Source organism: Dasypus novemcinctus, chromosome 23 (genome assembly GCF_030445035.2).
Source record: "Dasypus novemcinctus isolate mDasNov1 chromosome 23, mDasNov1.1.hap2, whole genome shotgun sequence".
Lineage (NCBI taxonomy): Eukaryota > Metazoa > Chordata > Mammalia > Cingulata > Dasypodidae > Dasypus > Dasypus novemcinctus.
The window spans coordinates 17,269,543-17,293,110 of record NC_080695.1 but is presented as its reverse complement, the minus strand read 5'-3'; the positions used below and the strand labels follow the sequence as shown (position 1 = coordinate 17,293,110).

Genomic DNA, 23,568 nt, shown 5'->3' with positions numbered 1-23,568 from the left:
GTCGTGCACGGGGCTGCCAGAGGTTCCCAAGACATTGGTGTCGTGGTAGTGATTTGTCACGTGGTGGGTGATGCTGATTTTGAGTACTAGTTCAAGTAGCTCCTGCTGGATTTCTCCGTTGCGCAGATGCTATGCCAAGCCCTCATTTGGATGAAGTTAGGGAGCCCCAGGTATTTTGAGCTCTTCCTTTTGAATTATCTTCAGAGTCTCCTTAAATTGCTCAGGAAACATTTCTGACAGCGTCAGGTTTGATTCTTGCTCTCCTACAGCAGGCTGAGTGTTCCTTCCTCTCACTGAGTGAAACTTGTAGGGCCGCGTCTCCCGGCCCCTCCCAGGCCACTCGAGTTTTGCCGAGGAAGGGAAGGTGGGCCAGGCTCCTCAGAGGCAGGCTTCGTCGCTTCCGTGTTCCCGTTCTCTGGGTTAGTTTGGGTGTGAGAGTGGTGCAGTCTGGACTTGCTGCTCTCTCTGGGTCCTCTTCATTAGGACCTCTCATTCTAAATGAGAAGAAAACCCCAGACCTCGGGCTCAAAGCAGCAGCCGTGGCGCAGCAGCCCCAGCCTCCTCGCAGCTTAGTGTATTTCTTGCTCTAGCTCTTGTGTCTGCCAAGTCAGCGCCTCACACTGAGCTGTGCTCTCTTTTCTCCCCAAGTGCCTCCCTCCCCAGCGGTCCCTCCGGCAGCCCCGGGAGCGTCCCCGCCAGTGTGCCCGTGCAGATGCCAAAGCCCAGCAGGGTCCAGCAAGCCCTCGCAGGTAGGCGCCCTGCCCCGGGTTCAGGAGCAAACTGCGCCCAGCGGGGCTTGATTTGGGGGCAGGGGAGAGTGGGGTGGGGTGGGGTGGGGGCAGGGGCCTCGTCACCCGCTGGTTCTAATGGAAACTGGAGCAGCAGTGCCCCTTTCTGGTGACAAGTCAGCCCTGGTCAGTGCATCTGGGCCTCCCCTCCTGTGACTAGCCAGGGTCGGGCCTGGTGATGGTGGGTGTCTTGCTGTGGACCTATCTTCTCCTTTTTAAGTTTGGTGCCATATTGTTATTGTTGAAAAGTCACTTTTCAATCCTGAAATGCTTTGGCCATTTACTTAAAGGTGTCCTCTGGGGGTTCCTAGAGCCACATTGGCTGTGGTTATGTCTTGAGTGAGTAGCTTCGTGTCCACCTAGGCCTTTTTTGAACCATACACACCAGACATCTTAGAGCTGATTTTAAAATCCCTTTTATAGGGCTGCTTTTTTTTTTTGGAGGAGTTTGCAGAAAAATCATGCGGAAAGTACACCCCCCCACCCCCACCCCCAGTTTTCCTTGTTATTTTGCATTGGTATAATACTTTTTATTTTTGTGAGTTTTTTTGTCTTTTTAAAATTTTATTTTATTTTTTAGGATTTATTATTATTTTTTTATTTCTATTTCTCTGTGTCTTCTTCTTTGTCTGCTTCTGTTGTCAGCAGCACGGGAATCTGTGCTTCTTTTTGTTGCATCATCTTGTGTCAGCTCTCCGTGTGGGCGGCGCCGTTCCTGGGCAGGCTGCACTTTCTTTCGTGCTGGGCGGCTCTCCTTACGGGGCGCACTCCTTGCGTGTAAAATTTTATTTTTTGTCTCGTCTTTTTAGTATGGTACTTTAGTTACAATCGATGAATCCATATTAAAATTATACAATAATAGTAGTCCATAGTTTACATTAGGGTTCCTATGTGTTGTACAGTACTGTGGTTTTAAAAAAATGTTTATTCTGGTAACATGTATACAACCTAAAATTTCTCATTTTAACCACTTAAAACTATACCATTCAGAGCTATTTGTCACACTCACAATGTTGTGCTACCTTTGCCACCACCTGTTACCGCAACTTTTCCATCATCCCAAACAGATGAAGCATTACTCTCCCATTCCTTACCTTTGCTCAGCTCCTGGTAAATTGTGTTTCAGTTTATGACTCTTGAGTTTGTATATTCTAATTATCTCATATCAGTAAGATCATAAGGTTATTTTTTAACTTATGGAAAATTTTAAATCTACACAAAGGTGTAGAGAGAACAGTGAAGCAAAGGAGGCTTGCTGGGACAGCTGTGCCTGGCAGGCTGCGCCGGTGGTGGGAGAAGGCAGGCCTTGGTCTCTGTGTGAAACCGTTTCATCCTTACAGCTCTGTGAGGTGTAGGAATCACTATTCCCATTTTACCTTTGAGGAGAATTTAAATACCTTCCTCAAAGCCAGACTGCTGTTGCACTTGGCTGAGCCGGGCGTGTGACCAGGGAATGTCCTTTGTTGCTTCCGGACTGCGTGGCAGGAGCATCAGCAGGGGCAGGGCCGTGCCCCCGGCTGCCGACGGGGCGCTGCAGGGAGCGGTCCAGGAGGCAGGGCCATTTGGCTGTGGGCTCAGAAGAGCTGCCTGGGCTGGCATTGGGTGACCTTGCGTTCCATGGCAATGAAAGCCACAGGAGTGCCTAAGACTGTGGGGTGGGAAGAGGAGCAGGGTGGGATGCTGGGGGACAGCCCCAACTAAGGAGGCGGCAGGAGAGTCCACAAAGGAACCAGAGGCGGTAGAAGGCCAGGGAGAGGGGCCGGGAAAGCCCCTGGCGGGGCGTCCTGCCCCAGGACTCTCATACCTGCTTCAGGAGCTGGGCCAAGAGGTGTGGGGACGAGTCAGTCGCTCGCCGCCCAGCGTGGGCCTTCTCGTGGCATCAGACGCTATAGGTGGGTCAGAGTGGACCGCGTGCGCACGTGTGGAACAGGCCTGGCGGTTCTCCCAGGTCTCCTGCTCAGCTTCAGTGAGCCTTTGTGGCGGGGTCCGATAGCATTCAAGCTCTAAGCCTTCGACAGGGCTAGCCGGATCTCAGAAGTGCTCTGAGGGGCGTGCCCCCCGCCCCGCTCCCTCTTCTCTGCTCTCGAGGATCAGGCCCTCTCCAGGCAGGACCCTCAGATTGTTCTCAAGGTGCCATCGCCTCTGCTCTCAGAGCAGTCCTGGAGGCACTGGGTTCTTTAGCCTCCGTTTTTCTGGTGAGGGAAACAGACCCCGCGAGTTTGGGAACGTGGCCTCCCTCTGGGAAATAGAGAAGTCAAGACTGGAGCCGTGGTCAGGCTGCCGCCTCCCCTGAAGCCCAGTTCTGTGGGCTGTGCTTTTTGGGGGGACCCTCGTCCAGGGTGCCAGGCAATGAGAGGACCTCAGCACAGCCGTGGGGAGCCAGGCCGGAAGGGCACCTTTCTCAAGCCGGGCCAGGATTGTGTATTCAGGAACACAGTGAGATGAGCCCTTGGGCGTGACTGGCTGAGCCTTGTGGAGGCGGCCAGACGCCCCAGCCCGCCTGCCTCCACCCTGCCATGGGAGGGGGAAGCCATGTCTGCCCATTACACGGCCCGAGACGGCCCAGCCAGTAGGGCACAGCACCAGGGGCAGCAAGAAAGGGGAGCCGGCTGGGGCTCTAAGCCCTGGTCACTGGATGAAAGAAAGCCTGGCAGAAAGGGGCTGTTTGAAAATTGGGAAATGAGAGTCTGACAGTGCCTTCACACACCAGGGGCTCTTCACGTCGGGGGCGTCATCCTAGGCAGGTATGGAAAAGCCGTGGCGCTCTGGGCTGTTAGAACTCTGGGGGGCTGACCCTGAGCCCTTGCTGTGGAGGAGGATGTGGCAGTCTGCTCTTGGTAGGTGTGTTTCCCCTCCATCCTGCCTGCTGGGTGCTGCTCCTGTGATGTGTTGGGCCTGGGGGGATTTTCAAAGTCTTCCATGGAAGGTGGACCCCGGAGCAGGGGCTGCGTTCCCTGCAGGCTTCTGGGCTGAAACGTGGCTGCCCTGCTGGTCTGTGGCTTGCGTTTGGAGGAATGGGTCCTGCTGTGCAAGGGGTGCAAGTGTTGTTCAGGCCAGCCCCTCGGCGCTGATGATGGTGGCCTGGACAGAGACGGCCCAGCCGCGGTCAGGATGTGTCCCTGTGTTCCTGCCAGATGTTGGGGACAGAGCTGGGAGCGGAGGATGTCCTGGCCCTCGAGGAACTGGTGGGGGAGGGTCAGTCAGTCATCAACACATCTTGAGTAATTTCAGGTGGTAAGGAGTGCTGAGGAGAAAAACAAAGCAGGCCAGAGGGGACAGGGTGCGCAGGGGCAGTGGCCGTCCTGGGTGGGGGGCCAGGGAGGCCGCCTGCTGAGGTGATGCTTAGGGAGAGGGCACTGGGAGACATTGGGGCGAAGAGTCCCAGGCAGAGGGAACTTAGGGAGAAGTGCACCTGGCCCCAGGCTCACCCCTCTCTGCCTGTGCTGCTGCTCCTTCCCTCCACCTGCAGTTTGGTTCCCAGGGGAAGCCCCTTTGAGCCCAGGAACGACCTTGTGAGGGCAAGCACGGGCACGCAGCCGGGGTGCCAGCAGGAGCCTCCCGGTGGCCAGCCCACCTCTGCTGCCAAGGCCGGCACAGCGCCGTGGGACACGCCGCCTGCCTCCAGCCAGGCTGCTGGCCGCCTCTGCTCCTTCCCCCGAGCTGGGCACATGAGCCGTGTGCAGGGCCCTTGTCGAGGAGGCCGGAGGGGCCCGGGGTCCAGAGCTCCCCCTCCCCTGACCATTTTGGTGGGGGCAGCACAGCCCAGCCTGGCCTGTTCCTAGGAGGAGGCTGGGGCCCAGCAAGTGCTGGCACCGCCAGGGCCTCCCCAGACTTCCTGCGTGTCCAGACCCTGAGCCAGATCCTGGGGCTCTGGAAGGCCCTTTCCCCGGGGGAGGAGGCCCCTGTGAGCAGATGATGCCAGGGGGATTTGGGTTGCTGGTACTGCAGACAACAGGGTGGGCAGGGGGTGTGGCAGGGACAGGGATCCCAGCAGGGAGGACACTGGTTCTAGGAGGTGTTGGGTGATCGGCGTGTGGAGGGGCAGTGCAGGCTGAGGGTCCAGCCAGGCTGAGGAGTGAGACCTCGGTGTGGGGGCAGGGGGCCATTCGAGCCGTGACTGATATCACCAGGGAAGGAAGTCACAGCCTGGGCCTTTGCTGCTCCCGAAGGGGGGTCCCAGGGCCCGGGGGTGACTCGGTGTCCAGTCCCCAGGGGCAGTGTGGCACCTCACCTGCGGAGGCCAGAGGGCTTGTGCCGTGTGCCGTGTGTCTGTGGCCCGAGCAGACTGTGCCGTGCTGGAGGCAGGGGGACCAGGACCCGAGAGGGCGTGGCCAGGCCTGGGGGCTCCAGGAGGTGCCGGGAGGCTGCGTGAACTCTCCAAGTAACTGCCCAGGAGACCCCGCCCAGATCCTCTAGCTTGGCTCTTCCCGTCGGTGTTGACATTCTGTGCTCCTTCTCTGTGCCTGGCACAGGAAGTCGCCACCTAGCACTGTCTACGGTGCTTCCTGGGGGCGTCCACTTGTGCCTTGTGGAGCAGATGCCTTGCCGCCTGCGTGCTCTGCACTGGCTGATGGGTCGCTTGTGCAGAAGCCGGGGACCTTTGGCAATTTTACCTGCTCTCTGACTCCCAGCCTGGACCTCTGCACAGCCAGCTGGGTGGGCTTGGGGGGCTCTGCGGGCCCTGCTGGCCCTGCTGGCCTTCCACTGAGCTCCCTCTTTGCGCTGAGCTGGGGTTGGTGAGGTCGCGTGCTGAATGACTCCTTTTAACGTCTCTCCCTCCTGCATGTCTGATCTCGCACCCGTGTAGGCATGACGAGTGTTCTGATGTCAGCCATTGGACTCCCCGTGTGTCTTAGCCGCGCACCCCAGCCCGCCAGCCCTCCCGCCTCCTGTCTGGCCTCTAAAAGTCACAGTTCAGTTAAGAGATTGAGGAAAATGTCCGTGAAAGGTAGTTCCTGCTCCCGAATGCTCTCTGGCCGTGCTCCGCCTCCTCTGGTCTCACTGCCTTCCGGCTGTCCCGGCAATTGCTCCTCTCTCCTCTCTGTGGCCTGCTCTGTTCCCTCTGCCTTGGGGGGTGATGGGCTATTGGCCCCTTCTCCCTGCCCTCTGCCCCCTGGGGAATCTTTGTTTCCCATGTCGGACCCAGAGCGCAGGTCCTCTCTTCCTGACTCGGATTGAATGAGGGGCTCATCCTGGCTTTGCCCACACGAAGGTGGGGGTGAGGCGGGGCTCAAGCCGCTGGCTCGGGAGGAGGGCGACTGGCCCCTTCCAGTGGGACCAGCATGTGCCCTAGGATGGGCACCCTCGTCCAGCTGCTCCTGCCCAAGCCCTTTCAGCCACCTGGGCGAGGCTACTGCAGAAGGGCCCCGTTGCCCGGCTGGGGAAGAAGGGGCTTCCGAACCAAGGAAGGTGCTGCTGCCTTTTAACACGGTGTGCGTGGAGGGCCCTGGGGCAGGAAGTCCTGACCTCTCTGAAGCTGCTTGTGGCTCTGTCTCCAGCATCTGGCCCGAGTCACGGATGGCTTAAAACCAGCCCGACCCTAGAGGTGGTGTGGTGGAGTGGGCAGAGCGGGACTCCGGGAAGCCGGGCCTGGCTCTCAGTCTTGGCTCCCGCGCTCCCTGGCTCTGTGATCTAAACACAAGCTCCTCTCTTCATGAGATGGGTGCCACCTACTTAGCCGCTTGGTTGTGTGGGGAATGGGCAGTACCCCATGAGGCAGCTGGCCCTCAGCAATTCGGCCTGTTCTAATCCTGTATATCGACTGGTCCAGTGGAGGAGGTAGGCTCGGGGGGCTGGGGCACTACCAAGACCCCTCCAGCCATCAGAGCAGACATGGGCACCCGAGCCCCAGGCCACGCCTCTTACGCTCCTTTCTCACTCTCCTCTGGAGGTGGAGATGGATCTGTGGGCCATGCAGGCTGGCAGCTCCGAGTGCCCTCAGGTTTGCCCGGGAAGAGTACCAGCTCTCGGTAGCCCTGCTGCCCTCCTTGAGCAAGCCATCCCTTTCACGGAGCTGACAGTGACCTGGCCAGCTCCTTGTGAGAAAGAGAGCTAATGGACAGTGACATTCCGTTCTCAAATCCTGCTCAGGGGAGGGAGGGTGGGTGGGGACTGGGACACTGGTTGGCATCATAGTGGGGCCAGGAGCTGGTCCTGGCTCCAGGGAGGTCTTGGGTTCTTCTGGTGACTGGCCTGCAGCCACCAGACCTTTTCTAAAAGGCCTTTTTCCCAATCTGCATTGAGTTGTGACTCCCAGGACGGCCACCTGCGCCAGTGGGCACTGTGCCTTGGCTCTCATACCACAGTGACGAGAGTCGGTCCTGGAGCCACGCGCGTGCCTGGTGTTCCTTGGCCTCTAACGCCTTCCTGACCAGAGCAGCCAGTGCCCTCGTGGCGGCTGCAGCGTTGCTGGGGACTGTGCTCCTGCCTCTCGGATGAGGGAGCCGAGGCCCCAGCATGAGAGCCGGAGTCGGACCTCAGGTCCCCTGATTCCAGTCTAGGCCTCTGCCACCCCCAGCCACCTCCCTTCTTAACCGTCACCCAGAGGTCAGCTGTCCCCCTTGGGCTGGTGGCCGTGAACTTGGTTTCAAACCACAGCCCCTCTGGTTGGAGATGTGGATGTGCAGCTCCACCATGACCTTGAGGTGGAACGGGTAGCCACTGCCGGGGGTCACTTACCCAGGGCCAGGCCAGTCTTTTCGGCCCTCCTTTCGCCCTTGAAGGGCTTTGCAAAGTCTTCGGTGATTCTCCCGCTGCTGCCTGGAGAGCCCCCAGGCTCAGCCGCTTTCTCTCACTCAGTGCGGGCAGTTTCTTGTCCTTGGGCTGGGACTACCCTCTGGTGTTCATGTGTGTGGAGGACCTCCCGGCTGCCAGCCAGAGGGCGGGCAGAGTCGGGGTGCACTTCCTGGTGCTGCTCAGCGGGGGGCCCGAGGGGCACGTGGCTGAGACCTCTGTGGGGCGTAGACGTGTGGAGGCTCTTGGCTTAGGACTGCTTCGGTGTCAACATGCACAGGAGGGCCCCGCCCTGGGGAGGCCCGGGTGCATGCCAGACGCTAACCCCCCTCACTGGCTGAGATCTGCGTACGGAAACGAGGAAAGTCAAATAAACAACACAGTGCTGCCCAAGCGGGCGCCAGCTTCGTTGTCTGGGAAGCTGCTGTTCTGTTTCTCTGGGCCTGCCCTCCTGGCTGCACTTGCGTAGGTGAGCAGCTGAGCAGGTTACGGGGCTCCTGAGGGAGGGTCAGGACGGCTGCTGTCTCTGCCCCTCCCTTCCCTCCTCCTGGGCTCCTGGTGCCCGGCCGGGCCCCGCCCTGGCGTGTTCCTTCTGCCCTTGGCACAGTCTGTCTGCTCTTACACGTTGACCTTTCCCATCTCCAGCCCTTCTAACATTTCTCCGGGCAGCTTGGACTTCTGCCTGTCTGCCTCCTCTGTGGCATCGGCATCTCTGGTTTGTCCTCAGTGAAACATTGCTCACCATCCTCTCTCTCCTAGGAGGGTCTCCAAAGCCAGAGCCGGAGCAGGTGATAAGAAGCTACAGCGAGGAGCTGAGAACACCCCCAGATGAGGTGTGTGGGGTGGAAGCCACGCCGCTTTTGTTTTCTCTTTGCAAACAAGGGGGTAATGCCACAGATGGGGGTCACACCAGCCCGTTCTTCCCAGGCCCCTCCCTATGCCATCTGAGGGACCAGAGGTCTTAGAGATGAGGCATGGGAGTGCCTGCCCCACTCCCCAAGGACTGGCACTTGGGGAAGTACAATGACCTTGGCCAGATGGCATCCTACCTCCCTCACCCCCCAGTTGTGGGGAGAGCTGGCCAGATTCTGTCATTAGTGGTGCCTGCCAAACCCTATTAGGGCTTCAGGCAAACCTGAACGTCTTGCTGCTGAGCCACGTCTTTGGGGTGGGTTAAAGGCCAGCCATGCCAGGACAGAGCCTAGGAGCCTCTGCACTTGCCTTTCTCCTGCCAGCTGAGGTCTTGAGAACAGTCTGGTTAGTGAAGGTCGGGCAGACACCTGGCTGTCTCCTCGCACCTCCTGCTCTGCAGGCCCTCTGGGTGCTGCCCTTGGCAGCCCTCGGCCGTTCTCTACCCTCCCTGCGTGGCCCTCGTGCTCGTCGGGCACAAATGGGCTGTTTGCCGCCGGCCGCCGCCCCTCCACCCACCTGCCCAGCCAGCCTGTGCACACCGGCCTGGTCACCCTTCTAGCCTCACCCCCTTGGCCCAGGACGTAAGAGCGCAGGTCCCAGCGTCTGAGCAAGGTGGCCAGACCTCCCAGGGACTGGTGCTGGCCTGTTCTTGTCTCATCTCTCCCACCTCGCTCACCCCTTGCCCCCACCCTGACCCCAGCCTACATGCTATTTCTGTTCCCTCTACCTGAAATGATGGTCCTTGTCCCTCTGGAATTCCCTTTTCCCTTGTAAAGCCGCTCCCAGGGCCTCTCCCCTGCAGAGACCGCCCTCCTCTTCCCTCCATACACAGCTGTTCCTCTGGTCTCTGGCCATGCCTGTGTCATTGCCCTGTCCTCTGGGGTCGGGGTCACCTGTCACCCACCCTTTCACGGCGAGTCCTTTGAGGGTACGTTCCTGGGGCACTCTTCAGTATTCCCAGCCTCTGAAACTAAGGACTGTGGAGTTGTTTCTTACCGTCCTTCGGCCTTTCAACGGGGAAGGTCCTTGCAGCAGCCTGGCCCGCCGCCCACCGGCCGTTGGCGAGCTTGCCTTGTGCTTGGCCTCCCTGCAGGACTGCATCATCTGCATGGAGAAGCTGGCTGCGGTGTCGGGTTACAGCGACGTGACCAACAGCAGGAGCATCGGGCCTGTGGCCGTGGGCCGCCTCTCCAAGTGCAGCCACGCCTTCCACCTGCTCTGCCTCCTGGCCATGTACTGCAACGGGAACAAGGTGCCTGCCGGGCTGGCCCGGGGGGTCAGGGGGCTGCCCACAGGCACACCCAGGTCTGGGGGCCTCCTGGAGGCCCCTGGGCATTCGTTGCCCCCAGCTGGACTGGCTCCTCAGTCTTGGCCTCCCTGCGAGGCCTCACCCTGCCAGAGGATGGGTGTCGGCTGCAGGGAGGGCTGGGGTGGGCAGGTGTGGGGTCACCCCATCAGTCTGCCCACTGAATTTCGCAGAGTGGAAGAGATGGAAAGGCTTCTGTCCCCGATAGTTGCATCATCTTCCAGGCAGTTGCCAGCATATCACCCATGTTGAAAAAAAAAAAGCCAACTAAACTTACTCACGTGAGCAGAAGTAATTAAACAAGAGAGACCTCAACAGGAACAGGCCAAGCAGCAGACCTTCACGGGCACAGACAGGCGGGGAGCCCCCTTCCGAAGGCCCGGCTGGCTCTCTGCGGCCTACCCCCTCCTCAGCTGGGGGACCCACTGGGCTGCCGCCCTGCCCCCCTAGCCAGGCCCTGGGGCTCCAGCCCTTCCAAGTGGCATAGCACCACCTCCGCCTTGACATTCGCCTGTCACCTGCCGTGAGCGCTTAGCTGCCTGATGTGCACCTTCTCACTGCGTCCCTGCCGCCACTGCCTGAGGTCACCCTGAGCCGACGAACGGGATCAGAAAGGGAGCCTTGCCGGGGCCACCAGCAGGAGAGAGGCAGAGCCAGGCTGCAGCAAGGATAGCGGGCCCATGCTGCCCTGCAGCTGCCCTATGGAGGGGAGTCCCAGCTTGAGCCCATAGCCCCTTGGGCCGCGCTGCTTTTCCTTGAGTGGAATTCAACCACACGAACAGGTTGGGAGGATGGAGAGAAGCAGTCACGTGAGGTGGCCAGGCTTGATTTAATTTTTATTGTGTAAAAATATATAGAACATAAAATTTGCCAACGTCTTTGATTTTGAACAGGATTAGATTGTGAGACTTTTGCTCATAAACCTGATTTTTCTATCTGATTCTAGTCTCCTAATATCACACCCCTTTCAAGAAAATTGCATAATGAGGTTTTCGTGCAAAATTTCTCTTCACAAGGAAACTCTTGGGAATTGAGTTTCTGTGGGGGGAAGTTGCCAGGAGTTGGGAGATCTGCTAGGAGCTGGCTCTGTGACCCAGGCCAGGCCCTTCTCCTGGGACCTCTTTTCCCCAGCTAGAGACTGGGCGTGACTGTCTACAGCTTCTCAGGGCCGGCCAGCTCAAGCTGTTGCTTTCTGCCTTGTCTCAGGATGGAAGTTTGCAGTGTCCTTCCTGCAAAACCATCTACGGAGAGAAAACAGGGACCCAGCCCCGCGGGAAGATGGAGGTGTTCAAGTTCCAGGTGTCCCTCCCTGGCCACGAGGACTGCGGGACAATACTCATAGTTTACACCATTCCTCACGGCATCCAGGTAAGGCCGGCCTGCTCCCAGGAGCCTCCGAGGGAGCCCCCAGTCAGACGGCCCCGGGTGCGCCTCTTCCTCCCTGCCCCTCTCCCAGCAGTCTGTCCCTGGATCCTGAGCTCAGGTTCCTCGGTCCCCATAAGGCCTGGGCTGGGCACGGGAGGTGAGAGACTGGGCAAGCTTTTAGGACTGTGGAGGCAAAGTGGTGGCATGCAGCCCTTTCCCGAGCCTGGGGAGGCTTCCTGGAGGAGGGGACGTCTTAGCTGGACTTTGGTGGGCAGAAGAGCAAGCACACAGGCAGGCAGGCACTGTTTCCAGAGGCTCCTTGGGGCGCCAGGAGCATGATAGGCACCAAGGAAGCCTTCCAGGGTTTTTGGAAACTGAGGCACAGTGGTCTCACTAGGAGAGACGTGCTGTTCCCAGGGCTATGCTTGCACCCTAAGGAATGCAGTAATTAAGAGTTCCCAGCAAACAGGATGAAGCTGTTAAAGGCTGAAAGGAAAGATGAGCGCAGACCTTTTGTAGTAAATGGAGCACTTAGACTTTGTACCTTGAGATAAGATTTTTTGAGTTCCTTAGTAATGCTAATAGTTGCTGCTTGCAGTCACCTAGACTACAGGTTCAGGTTGCTGCTTGTTGTCAGGTAGACTGGGGTATATAGAGAGCCCCTTGTAACCAATAAAGTTGTCTGAGGAGACTCTACTCACAGACCCCCTGATCCCAGCTCTCTTGTTCTTTTTGTTTCTCCTTTTTCTCTTTCTTTCATTACCGATACCCTTTGGGTCCAAATCTCCAGCACCAGGGGGGCAGACGTGGGGCAGCAGGAGCGAGCCCCGGGGGCCGCCAGGAGCAGAGCAACACTCTAGCTGGGAGTGCTGGGCGACTTCTGGGTTTCAGGAACAGGACGAGATGAGCACTGGGCCCCGTGGAGAGCCAGATGGGCCTCCTAAGCCTTGAGGGCTCATGTCAGACCTGGGCCAGGATGGGACGATAGATACCAGGGAGGGTGGACCAGGGCCAGACAGGGTGTCGTGGAGCCGTTCGGTTTAACTACCTGCTCTCCCTCCTTTTTCCCTTCATCACTTCTCCATGGCTCAAAGTGAAACTTAAGAATGTTCCAGGCAGGGTCAGGGCCACAGAGTGGGAGGGAATTCGAGCGCTACATGGGGTGTCACTTACGTGGCAAGAGCTCTCTGCCCCTTGCTGTCCAGTTGGGGGCTGTTGCCTCAGAGTCCTCTCTCATCACAGTGCAGGGTGCAGCCTGGCGGCAGGTGGCCCTGTGGGCTGGTGCGTGGGCATCCTGCGGGGAGACCTGTCCACTCAGGCTGGGGAGCCCAGGGCGCAGAGGCACTCTGAGAAGTAGGCGAGGGTCCTTCCCAGCCCTGAGGCGTTCCTGGTCTCACCTGCGGGGAGAGAGCAGGAGGAGGCCCAGTGCCAAGGAGTCGGGCCCGGCTCACAGCGGGGACGGTCGTGATGAGGGGTGCTGTTGGGTGTTCGCAGGGCTGGGGTTCAAGGCAGGGATGTAGTCGGCCCCTTCGGTGTGAGGACTAGCCGGGGCAGGAAGGCGCACACCACTCCTGGGCCTTACGTTCCTCCACAGGGCCCTGAGCACCCCAATCCTGGAAAGCCGTTCACCGCCAGGGGGTTTCCCCGCCACTGCTACCTTCCGGACAACGCCGAGGGCCGCAAGGTAAAGCCTGTCCCCTGGCAAGCTCCCTGTGCCTCGTGCATGTGTAGAGGGCGAAGCAAGGCTGCGGGGGGTGCCTGGACTGGTGGCCACATCCAGTCCCACCCTGACCCCCAACGCACTTAAATGCCAGGAGGATGGGACCCGCGGGGCTGGTGGCTCCTCTAGTGGCTGGTGTGTGTGGGTGTCCTTGGGGCTCTGGGACCTGGGCAGGGGCTTTAGGGAGGTTACAGGCTCTGCCGTGGTAGGGGGGACTGGGGCCCCTGAGCACCAGGTGATGGGAGATAGCCCGAGGAGCTGTGTGTGCCCCAGCACCGGCACGGGGTACTGCCAGCTCTGAGCGGGTGGGGAAGGTGGAGGGGGCAGCTGGAGGCTCTGAGACAGGACTGGGTGCAGAGCCAGTAGAAGGCGGGACCAAAGCTGGGGTGAGGGAGGGCGCAGCAGCCTTCAGGCCAGGCTAGGTTGGGGTTCACTCTGCGTGCTTTCTGAAGCGTCATTGGCGGTGGAATAAGACCATCTGATTTTCGGTGGCCGCCATGGAGGGGAAGGACTAGATGGAGGTGACCAAGAGCACAGGCAGGAGGGCAGCAGGAGCAGGGGGCCTGGCCAGGGCGGGCAGAGGGGAGCTGTCTTGTGTGTCTTGGAGGTAGGGAAGAATCAGCATGGCTCCTGGTGTGTGGCCAGGGCTGAGTGGGTGGAACTGGCTTTAGTCGGGCGGGGGTGGGGAGGGGCGGGCCTGGGGCTGACCCCAGGTGTGTCTTGACCTCACTGTGAGTGTGGGATCCTGTTGGGGTGTCCCAGCAGTCGAGTTCCAGGGGGTTCAGGGATGGAGCTAGAGATGGGGCCCCTGCAGGTGGCATTTGATGGCCAAGGACTGGATGAAGTCACCTGAGGGGCGGGAATCATGGAAAGGAGAAAGGCCCAGCGCCTGGTTCTTCCCTCACTCCCAGCTGACACTGGGGCAGGTCCACCAGCATTCAGGAGGAGGGAGCAGCAGGCACGGGCTGGGGCGCAGGGGTGCGCCCTCCCTGGCCCGAGGGTGCACCAGGGAAGGCTGGCCTCTCAGTTCACCCACCCGCCCCTTCTCCACCGGCAGGTCCTGGAGCTCCTCAAGGTGGCCTGGAAGAGGCGGCTCATCTTCACCGTGGGCACGTCCAGCACCACGGGCGAGGCGGACACGGTGGTGTGGAACGAGATCCACCACAAGACAGAGATGGATCGCAACGTGACAGGCCACGGCTACCCCGACCCCAACTACCTGCAGAACGTGCTGGCCGAGCTGGCCGCCCAGGGCGTCACCGAGGACTGCCTGGAGCAGCAGTGACCCACCTGCCTGGCTGGCCCCAGCCCCGCTGCCATGCCTGCCCTTGCCGCTGCGGTGAGCGTCCTGCTCTCCCTGTGGCTGGCGGGGCTGCCCCTCAGGTGGGCAGGCAGGGAGTTCCCCTCCTGAGAGGCCAGGCTGTTCGTTCGGGGGCACCAGGCCTGTTCCGCCTCATGCCGTGGCTGCCGCCTCTCTCTCCCTCTCCCTCCAGGCCTGGGTCTGTGGGGGGATCTGGCAGCCCTGGGGAGTTGTACTTGTGGGGGCTGAAAGATGCAACTACCTCAGTGCAGGGGGCCCCTCCGTCCTCTGGTGGGCTGCGCTGGGCCCGCAGTGCCAGGGCCTGCAATGGGGTGAAGAGACTGGGCCCCGTCCCCAGCCCGGGGCGGGCACGGGTTCCAGGTCAGCTTTTTCATACCTCACATTCTCTGTTTGCAATAAACGCACTGTAGCTGAAGTCAGCAGGCCCTGGTGTGTTGTCAGTGGGAGGGCTGGGTGTGTGCGTGCATGTGCATATGTGCGTGGAGGCCAGCCCTCGCCCCTCCCTGCAGGCAGAGCCTCGGCAGGAAGGGATCTTGCAGGCTGCACACCCGCCCGCATTTGGTAAATGGAGGTGCTGAGGCGGTGGTGAGGGCCACAGAGCCCGGGGCACTGACCTGTCCTCTTCCCCGCACCCCACGCCATCTGATCCTTCCAGTGTTCACTCCAGCAGCTCTGTGCCAGGTCCCCGCAGGGGTCTGGTTTACACAACGATGTTGGCATAGGGTAGTGCAGCTGCCCTCGTTTTAGAGATGGGGAGACTCAAGTCCGGGGTGCAGGGCTGGCCTGAGGTCCCGGGCTAGTTAAGCAGTGCAGCCGGGGCTGGAATCCAGGCCAGGGCTGGTTTGCCAGCATCCTCAGAGTCCTGCTGAGCCTCTCAGGAGGAGGGCCCTTCCACCAGCACCCCAGTCTGACCTGGGGCTGGGGACACGAACAGTGCCCATGACAACTGTCATGGGCCTGAGGTCTTCTTACCTCTACGAATTCTTGTCTCTGTTAAAAAAAAAAAAAGAATTTTCTATTTATAGCACATTGGTATAAAGGGGAATGTTATATATTTGAACATTTTCTTCCATTTAAAAGTTCATTGTTTTTCCTTCTGATATTAAAAGATATTAAAGCATTTCATGGGTCCCTAAAAGTTTTGTGGACTTCAGGCTTTGTGCCTCCTGTGCCCAGTGGGTAAGTGGGTCCTGGGGAAAGGGTGGGGAGACCTTGGCAGAGAACCTGGCACCCTGACTTGGCTGGATCCCAGACCTGCTCTTGGCTTCTCTCATGACTGCCTCCCGGCGGCACCTGGACGCTTGCCATCTGCTTGGCTCCCCCAGGAGCCTCGGGGTCCTCACCATTAAGAGCGACATTCAGAAGGAGAGAAAACATGTGCAGGTCACATGTCTGATCACGGTCTCGTATCCAGAATGTACGAAGAACTCTTGCAAATTAAAAAAACAAAGGGCTTGAAAAGTCATTTCTCCAGGGAAGATCTACAAACAGCCAAGAAACGAATGATAAGATACTCAGAATTATTGGTCATAGGGAAATGCAAATCAGAACACCGGTGAGATACCACCTCACACCCACTAGCATGACTATAAAAACAAAACATGGGGAAGCGGACTTGGCCCAGTGGTTAGGGCGTCCGTCTACCACATGGGAGGTCCGCGGTTCAAACCCCGGGCCTCCTTGACCCGTGTGCAGCTGGCCCACGCACAGCGCTGATGCGCACAAGGAGTGCCCTGCCACGCAGGAGTGTCCCCCGCGTAGGGGAGCCCCATGCATAAGGAGTGCGCCCTGTAAGGAGAGCCGCCCAGCGCGAAAGAGAGTGCAGCCTGCCCAGGAATGGCGCCGCACACACGGAGAGCTGACGCAAGATGACACAACAAAAAGAAACACAGATTCCCACTGCCGCTGACAACAACAGAAGTGGACAAGAAGACGCAGCAAATGGACAGAGAGAACAGACAACCGGGGCCGGGGTGGGGAAGGGGAGAGAAATAAATAAAAATAAATAAATAAAAAACACGGAAAGTAAGTGTTAATGAGGATGTGGAGAAAGAGGAACCCTTGTGCACTGCTGGCGGGAATGTAAAATGCAGCTGCTTTGGAGAACAGTTTGGCAGTTCCTTAAAAAGCAGTTACCGTCTGAGTCAGCCATTCCACTCCTAGGAATAGCTACACCTAAGAGAACCGAAAACATGCAAAAGCTTGTGTGTAAATGTTCATTGCAGCTTTAGTCATTATAGTCGAAAAGTGGAAACAGCTCAAATGTCTGTCAAGTAATGAGTAGATAAATGTGGTGTCTTGTTCAGCCATAACTAGGAAAGAAGTTCTGATCCACACTACAACATGGCGAGCCTTGAAAACAGTAGGCTACGTGTTTGCCAGACACACAGCGGTTGCTACAAAATGTCCGGAATAGGCCAATCCACAGAGACAAGTCAGCAGTTAGCAGGGGCTGGGGGGATGGGGAGTGACTGCAAATGGGTATAGTTTCTTTTGAGGGTGATGAAAAATGTTCTGGAATTAGATAGTGGTAATGCTTGCACAATCTCCTAAATGTACTGAAACCCACCAAATTGAACCAGCTGGGTTTTGTAGTATGTGAAACCGCCTCGGGTACAGTGAACTGAAAGGAGCTGTGCAAGTGGCGGACTCAGCTCTCAGGGGCTCTGCAGAAGTTTCTCTGAGCCCACCTGCTTGGGAAGAGGGAAGTGAGGAACTGCGATGTGGCCGTGTGCAGGGCAGCAGGGCCAGGCGGGGTGGCCCGGCTCCCCATTCTCTGCTTCCGTGCTCCCCAAGTGGGGGTGGAAGGCCAGAGGGAGGCTCCCGGCATGCAGGAATCTCTGGCATGTGGCCAATTCCTGGGGAGGCGGGGTGGGACGGGGTTCAAACCTCAGACTCCAGGTGCCGGGGCAGCCTGATCCGCCACGAGGGTCCAGTGGCCCCTCTCCCTCACCCCACGGTGGGTCCCGGCCCTGGCCCGTGCCTGCTGGGCCGTGCTTGCACCCCCTGTGGTGGGCTGGCCGGGGGGGGGGGGGGGGGGGGGGGGGGAGGGCACCTTGGCTGTTTCAGGTCTTTCCGGCCCCTGGGCAGCCTGACTAACCAGCTCCTCTGGGCCCAAGGTGGTGGGTGGGGTGGGTGCAGCAGGAGGAATCCAGACCAGCCCCGGAGAAATGCTGGGCGGCCCCTTCCCGGCTGCAGCTGTCCGAGAAGGCCAGGGCTCGGTTGGCACCATGAGGATCCCGCAGAGGCGGCCTCGCCCCCAGCTGCTGCTCCTGGTGGCAATGACCTGCATCCGGCCCAGCAGGAGCCTGCGTGAGTGGGGCGTCCCGGGACGGCGGACCCAAGGGGCTGGGGCTTCGGTTGGAGAGATTGGAGCCCAGGAGCCCACCCCTCTGCAACTGGGAGAGGCAGCCTCCAGGGGTGGTGGGCTCCCCGGGACCCCCACTCCCATCCCCATTGCTGCCTTGCCTCACCCTGTGCCCCCCCCACCCCGCCACAGGGCTGGTCCCCTACACGCCACAGATAACGGCCTGGGACCTGGAGGGGAAAGTCACGGCCACCACGTTCTCCCTGGAGCAGCCGCGCTGTGTCCTGGATGGTCAGGCCGGGGCTGCGGACACCATCTGGCTGGTGGTGGCCTTCAGCAACGGTGCGTGATACAGGGCCAGGGACCGGGGAGGGCGGGGCCCGGGGCGCCCAGGCCTGGCAGCCTCTCACTACCGACCTCACCACTTGTATGCCTGCCAGGGACTGTGGGCCTCAGCTGACAGCAACAGCCCCTCTCCTGAAAGGGCTGCTGTGCAGTGGGCAGCGCGAGGGAGGGCTGAGTGACAGCCCAGAGGGGGACGCACTGGTTGCCTTTAGGTGGGGACAGGGGAGGGGAACTTGCCTAAGGGAGAAGACTTTTGAACTGGGTGTTGAAGGATGAGGAGTTTTCTAGGCAGAAGGAAGAGAGTGAGCAAAGGTAGGGAGGGGCAGGCGTGGCCCTGGGACTGCCCCGCGGGGCTTTATCCTGGGGGGTGCTTTCAGGGTGGCAGGGGCTGATTTGTGTCTGGACGGTCCCCCTGGGCCCCGAGGGAGGGGGCAGCGTGGGGGGCCATGGCCGGAGGCCTTTGACCCAGCGAGGGGTTATGGCGGGGTGGGCTGGAGGATGGCTGAAGACAGGACTCCCGGTTGCCCCTCCCCCACCCACACCGCCATCTGTCTGTCCGTCTATTCTGCAGCCTCCAGGGGCTTCCGGAACCCGCAGACACTGGCTGAGATCCCGGCCTTCCCCCAGCTGCTGACTGCCGGCCGCTATATGACACTGCCCCTGTCCCTGGACCGCCTGCCCTGCAGGGACCCCATGGGTGGTGGGGGGGGTATCCCCGTGCTGCGGGTGGGCAGTGACGCCGGCTGCCTTGCTGACCTCCACCAGTCGCCCTACTGCAACGCCCCCCTCCCCGGCCCTGGGCCTTACAGGTGGGCCCTACTGCGCTGCAGTTGAACTTGAGGGAAAGGGACCTCTGGGACCAGGGCTGGTGGGCAGCCCCATATCCTGGCCCCTCCCCTTTGCAGAACTCAGTTTCTGCCCCCATCGAGTCCGGCAGCAGTACTGGGTGTGGGTGGAACACAGAAAGAGAGGAGAGGGCGGTACCAGGAAAGCTGGGGTCGTGGTCAAGGTCAGAGGCAGGGCCTGCAGAGTTGCAGCCCCACTGGTTCCTGTCACTGTCAGATCTGGCAGGAAACCAAACCTGTCTGTTAAGAGGGAGTAGGAAAGGTGGCTACCAGCCTCTTTTACAGGTGAAGAAACTGAGGCACAGAGGGCCAAGTGACCTGTTCAGGCAGGGGTGGAGCTGGGATGGGATGCAGGAAGGAGGCCAGGGCATCCTGGCCAGACCAAGTCCAGCCAGGAGCGCCGGGCACCGGGGGAGGAGGAAATGCCGGGCACGGGTGTGAGTGTGCTCAGCCCTGGGTGGCGGCTCCCCTGCTGCTCTCTCCCCACCCTGCCAGCTCATCCCCCCACTTCCCCGCTGGCCATACTTGCCTCAACCTGCCCCCTGCCAGCGCCCCTCGATGCTAGCCTGCCTGGGTCCCTCAATGCCCAGGATCTTTCTGAAGCACCGCAGCCTGTGTGGAGATCAAATCTGAGCCCCTTGGCGCTGGGCCCAACCCCTCCCTGGACTCTGGGCGCCCCATGCCCTGACCACGCCCTTCCGCCTGCCTCTGGGCCTTTGCTCAGGTGCCTGCCCTCTTCGATGCCCTTCACCGCCCCTCCCGTTGTCCTCCTAGACTCCACACAGCCGCGGACCCCCTCCCGGAGGCCTGGGGACCCCAGCCCTGCGCACTCCGAGTCAGCCCTCGCCTGCTCTTTGGTGGCTGCTGGTGACGTTTAGGCACAGTGGGACCCAAATTCACGTGTCGCAGCCCTGGCTGGAGAGCAGCAGCTCAGATGGCCTGGGGCAGAGGGCAGCGGTCCCCGTGGCGGTTCCCGGTTCCCGTGGGAGGAGGCCGGGCTACAGGGGGGCTGACACGTGGGGAGACGCCAGACCCCACCCGGCAGAGGTTCCGTGGCTGGCGCAGCACCCTGCCTGGGGCAGCCGCGGCCTCTGGTTCACCCCTGCTCGCCCTCCCCTCCTCCCTCCAGCGTGAAGTTTCTCCTGATGGACGCCGGGGGCTCGCCCAAGGCCGAGACCAGGTGGTCAGAGCCCATCACGCTCCACCTGGGTAACTGGGGGGCTTCTGGCAGCTGCCTGCCCCTGAAGGCTCACCGCCCGCCCTGCGGGCCCCCCATGACCCTCTAGGAAATGAGGGTGCTCAGCTGGCCCTCCCCGCACTCCCGTGGGGCTCAGCCTGGAAGCAGCGCCCCCCAACAGAACCTGGTGGTGGGTGGGGTGCTGAGTCAGCCCACCCCCCAGCTCAGTGGCCACTGACAACCTCTCCTCCACGGGGACCCAGCCCTCTGCCCCAGTGGCAGGTGTGGGGCTGCCTGGGAGGTGGGCAGCAGAGGGCAGGGGTGTGGCGGGTGGCTGAGGGTCTTGAATGCCATCTGCAGCTGCATTGCCCCCCACTGGCGGGGTGGTGGAGGAGGGGACAGCCCTGGTGGGCACAGTCTAGGCTGAGAGGCCAGGGTGGGGGGGGGTCCAGGCTGGCAAAGCACCCACGATCAATGCCCGGCTGAGACGGACAGATGCGTGGGCTCGAGAGGCTATCGAGGGGGGGCGAGGCAGCCAGGCCTTGGGGTGCGAGCATGGCGGAGCGGGGTGGGAGGTGACGGCTCTGGGGCCACGGGGCAGCCTCCGAGTGGCCTCTGTACACACAGGGCAGGACCCCAGCTCCATCGACACGTGGCCAGGGCGGCGAAGCGGCGGCATGATCGTCATCACCGCCGTCCTGTCTTCCCTGGCCGGCCTCCTGCTGCTGGGCTTCCTGGCAGCCTCCACCGTGCGCTTGTGAGTGGCGACACCCCGGGCGGCCCCCGGCCCGCAGGCACTGCCCCTGGGAGCCCGCCGCTCGAGCTGCTGTCTTGACTTAAGCTGGGGAACTTCCACTCACAGCAGGTCCTGGGAAGGGCCCCTGCTTTCATTCCCCAGGCAGATACCACGAAAGGGTCCAGCTTCAACAATGGGGATTTATTAGCCTACGGCGGAGGCCAAGAAAAGCTGCCGGAGCTTCTGAGCTCCTCGGCCACCTGGCAGAGCACCTGGTGGCTTCTGCTGGGCTCTCCCTTCTCCTCTGGGTTTTGTTGCTTTCAGCTTTTTACTTCCATGGCTTTCTCCCTCTTGTCTGCATTTCATTTTCTTGCAAGGGACTCCGGTAATAGGATTACCACCCGTCCTGAACGAGCTGGGTCACACCTCATCAAAAGGTCCCCCCTGTAACGGGTTTCCAGCCACGGGAGTGGACTGGATCTAAGAGCACACTTTCCCGGGGTCCATATAACGTCAAGCCACCACCGCCCCCTCCCTCGGCCCCTGCCGTTCTGCGTGGGGGCCCTTGTCTCCTGGGCGCAGTCTCTCTGTGCGTCCTCTGAGCTTTCAGTGAACCCATGCCAGGTTAGTCAGGGTGGCTCCCCGAGGAGGCGGCCCTCCAGCTGGTTCTAGAAGGGAGGACAGGTGAGCTCAGGGCTGCAGAAGGAGGGATGGGGGGGGAGGGAGATGGACAGGGAAGCGGCCCTGGCGGGGTCCTAGTGCCGCTTCCTCCTCTCCCTGTCCAGCTACAGCCTCTGGTGGCCAGAGGAGGCTCCGTCCTCGGAGCAGCTGCGGAGGATCGGCTCCTTCGCGGGGAAGCGCTACACGACCCACCACATCCCGCCCAGTGAGGCCGCCACGCTGCCGGTGGGCTGCGAGCCCGGCCTGGACCCCCTCCCCAGCCTCAGCCCCTAGGCTGGTCAATGTGGCGGGAGCCTGGGGGCGCAGGGATGGGAGGGGCAGCGTGTGCAGGCTCCTCTCCAGCCCCTGCCCTGCACACCCCCTCCTCCCAGGGTCCTCGGCCTCTTGCCCCACCACACTCTCTTACCCCACCTGAGATGCCCCCCCCAGCAGCCTGTCTTTGGCTCCCCCATCTCTTCCCTTCTCTGGGCATCTGCAAGTTGAAGTTGGGACAGTTGGGGAGCATGGTAGCCAGGCACCCAGCGCCCCTCAGTCCCTTCCTCTGTCCTGCGAGCAAAGCTGAGGATGTCACTTGTGGAGAAGTGGCCCTGCCTGGAAGCTTCCGAGCCCCAGAAGAAGCCCGCAGAAGGCCCCACCCTGCTCCGTGCGGGGGCTTGGCTGGACCTGAGCCTCCCTCTGCCCTCTGTCCCAGCCACCAGCACCCCCAGCGGCCCTGGGCACGGGCCCTGCTCCTCGGGACAGGCTGTCGGAGGTCAGAGAGCTGTGTCCCTCGGATTCCAGCCACCACTTCCACCTGCCATGCACATACAGATGGCTCACACCCTTGTCTACTTATTCCACCAACATTTATTGAGTGCCTGCTGTGTGCACACCATGTTAGACGTGGGGCCTCAGGCAGAGGGACGCTTGGGGACACTCACTGCTCGTAACACCACGTGTCCAGATGGAGCCCGTGACTGCTGGGGGTACCATGGACTCAGACTGTCACATACCCTCAGCCTCACATTTCCTCAACCATCTCCCCAGTGGGTTCTTTGGGGCCGGAGAGCCCCCTGAGCCAAGCACCAGGAAGGACACGCTTCGGACTCCAATCCCTCCCGCGTCGACTGCCCGCAAGGCTGGTGGTTTCCGTCATGGCCACACGGGGGCGCCAGGGCACTGCCGGCTCGGCCGTGGTCTGCCGCGCGCGCACGCGCACTCCGTCCACAGGCAGCGCGCCCAGTGGCCGCCCTTGGCCACCGGGAAGTTGGGGAGCTGAGTCCCCGCAGCGGGACCTGGGGAGGTCAGCGCTCCAGGCTTCCCCTGAGCCAGTCAGAGGGATGAGCACTCCCGCTCCCTCTCGAGGACCTCCTGTGTGCCGGGAGCGCTGCACTCCCATTCAGTCTGCACAATCGCAGCCTTTGTTCAGATAGAGAAATTGAGGCTCGGGGGACCCTCTGTCCACCACCCCGTGTGCCCTGGGCCCTCTGGCCGCTTCCTTGGAGGTGAATAAACGCCCTGAGCCGTGTGAGTCCCGGTGCTGAGAGACAGGTTGGCTGCGGGAAGCCGGGCTGGTCTCCCCCACCAGACCCCTGCTGCCCTGAGCCTCTCCCTGGATTGCTTGCCCTGCTCTGGGGTCCCCTCCTCAGGCCACTGATGCATTCAGGTGCGAGCGAGTGGGCCCACCGCAGTGCAGCTTCCTGCCTGCACACGTGGCAGCCGCGCCACCTCTCCGGGTGTAGACAGGCTGGCTCTGTTCCCAGCGGTCGGGGGCTCAGGCCCTGCTACTCTGGGCAACTCTGAGGGGCAGCCAGCCCCCTTGGGCAGCTGCTTTGGAAGTTCGGCTACTGTGAAGTCCATGACACTCTCGGCCTCCTGGAATTTGAGGGGAGAGGGGGTCCAAAGAGTTCCCCTGCCCCCTTGGCAGCGCCAGTCTCAGAGCATCCTGTCCAGGCCCGACTGCAACACCAGGTGGGGAGGCCCCGAGGCCCAGCAAGGGGCCCGGCCCAGGAGGGGCTTGGCAGGGAGGAAGAGGGCTGCGCCCGCGTTTGCCAAGGGAAAAGGTGAAGGAACACTCAGGCCTCCCAGGATCGGCTCGGAGCAGGAAGTGCGCAGGCTCGTGCGTCCTGGGTCCTCCTGGGGCTTGCTCTTAATGCTGGAATCTGCAGGTGGCAGGCACAGTCCCACGGTGCCCCGGGCGTGCCCACTCGAGGGACCGTTCTCTCCCCCTGGGGGCTGCCCGGGCCTGGCCCCTCAGCCTCGGCTGGGGAGACAGCTCCAGACAGAGGTGCCAGGTGGGGCGAAGACTGTGAAGTGTAGCCCAGGGGCCTGGGGAGCCCAGGAGGGGCGACTGA

At 61.0% G+C, this 23,568-nt stretch overlaps 2 protein-coding genes across 7 annotated transcripts in view; both read left to right on the top strand.

The window, feature by feature from the left end:
• Nucleotides 1-15,264, top strand: part of DTX2 (deltex E3 ubiquitin ligase 2) — a 36,399-nt gene extending 21,135 nt beyond the window's left edge. For 5 of the 6 annotated variants that reach the window (XM_004448278.4, XM_071211175.1, XM_004448280.3 and 2 more), the window contains 7 exons: nucleotides 649-749; nucleotides 5,596-5,736; nucleotides 8,280-8,353; nucleotides 9,526-9,684; nucleotides 10,945-11,106; nucleotides 12,698-12,787; nucleotides 13,881-15,264. In XM_004448278.4, the coding sequence (XP_004448335.2) occupies nucleotides 649-749; nucleotides 5,596-5,736; nucleotides 8,280-8,353; nucleotides 9,526-9,684; nucleotides 10,945-11,106; nucleotides 12,698-12,787; nucleotides 13,881-14,108 (955 nt within the window). In that variant the 3' untranslated portion in view covers nucleotides 14,109-15,264. The remainder of the gene's footprint in view (nucleotides 1-648; nucleotides 750-5,595; nucleotides 5,737-8,279; nucleotides 8,354-9,525; nucleotides 9,685-10,944; nucleotides 11,107-12,697; nucleotides 12,788-13,880) is intronic. The other variant, XM_023591424.3, reaches the window with a different exon arrangement.
• A 2,001-nt stretch (nucleotides 15,265-17,265) lies between these two features.
• Nucleotides 17,266-22,745, top strand: LOC101426613 (uroplakin-3b). The gene is made up of 6 exons (XM_004448284.3): nucleotides 17,266-17,456; nucleotides 17,644-17,793; nucleotides 18,368-18,605; nucleotides 19,771-19,850; nucleotides 20,446-20,575; nucleotides 21,340-22,745. Exons 1-6 carry the CDS (start codon nucleotides 17,315-17,317, stop codon nucleotides 21,506-21,508), a joined length of 909 nt encoding a protein of 302 aa, XP_004448341.2. The 5' UTR covers nucleotides 17,266-17,314; the 3' UTR covers nucleotides 21,509-22,745.
• The last annotated feature ends 823 nt before the right edge of the window (nucleotides 22,746-23,568 follow it).

What these genes read in the sequence shown, in the direction of transcription:
- LOC101426613 (XM_004448284.3), top strand. Translation starts at nt 17,315, where the DNA reads ATGCTGGGCGGCCCCTTCCCGGCTGCAGCTGTCCGAGAAGGCCAGGGC. An exon ending in CCCGGCCCTGGGCCTTACAG is followed by an intron (nt 18,606 to 19,770) that starts GTGGGCCCTACT and finishes TCCTCCCTCCAG; the next exon opens with CGTGAAGTTTCTCCTGATGG. An exon ending in GCCCATCACGCTCCACCTGG is followed by an intron (nt 19,851 to 20,445) that starts GTAACTGGGGGG and finishes CTGTACACACAG; the next exon opens with GGCAGGACCCCAGCTCCATC.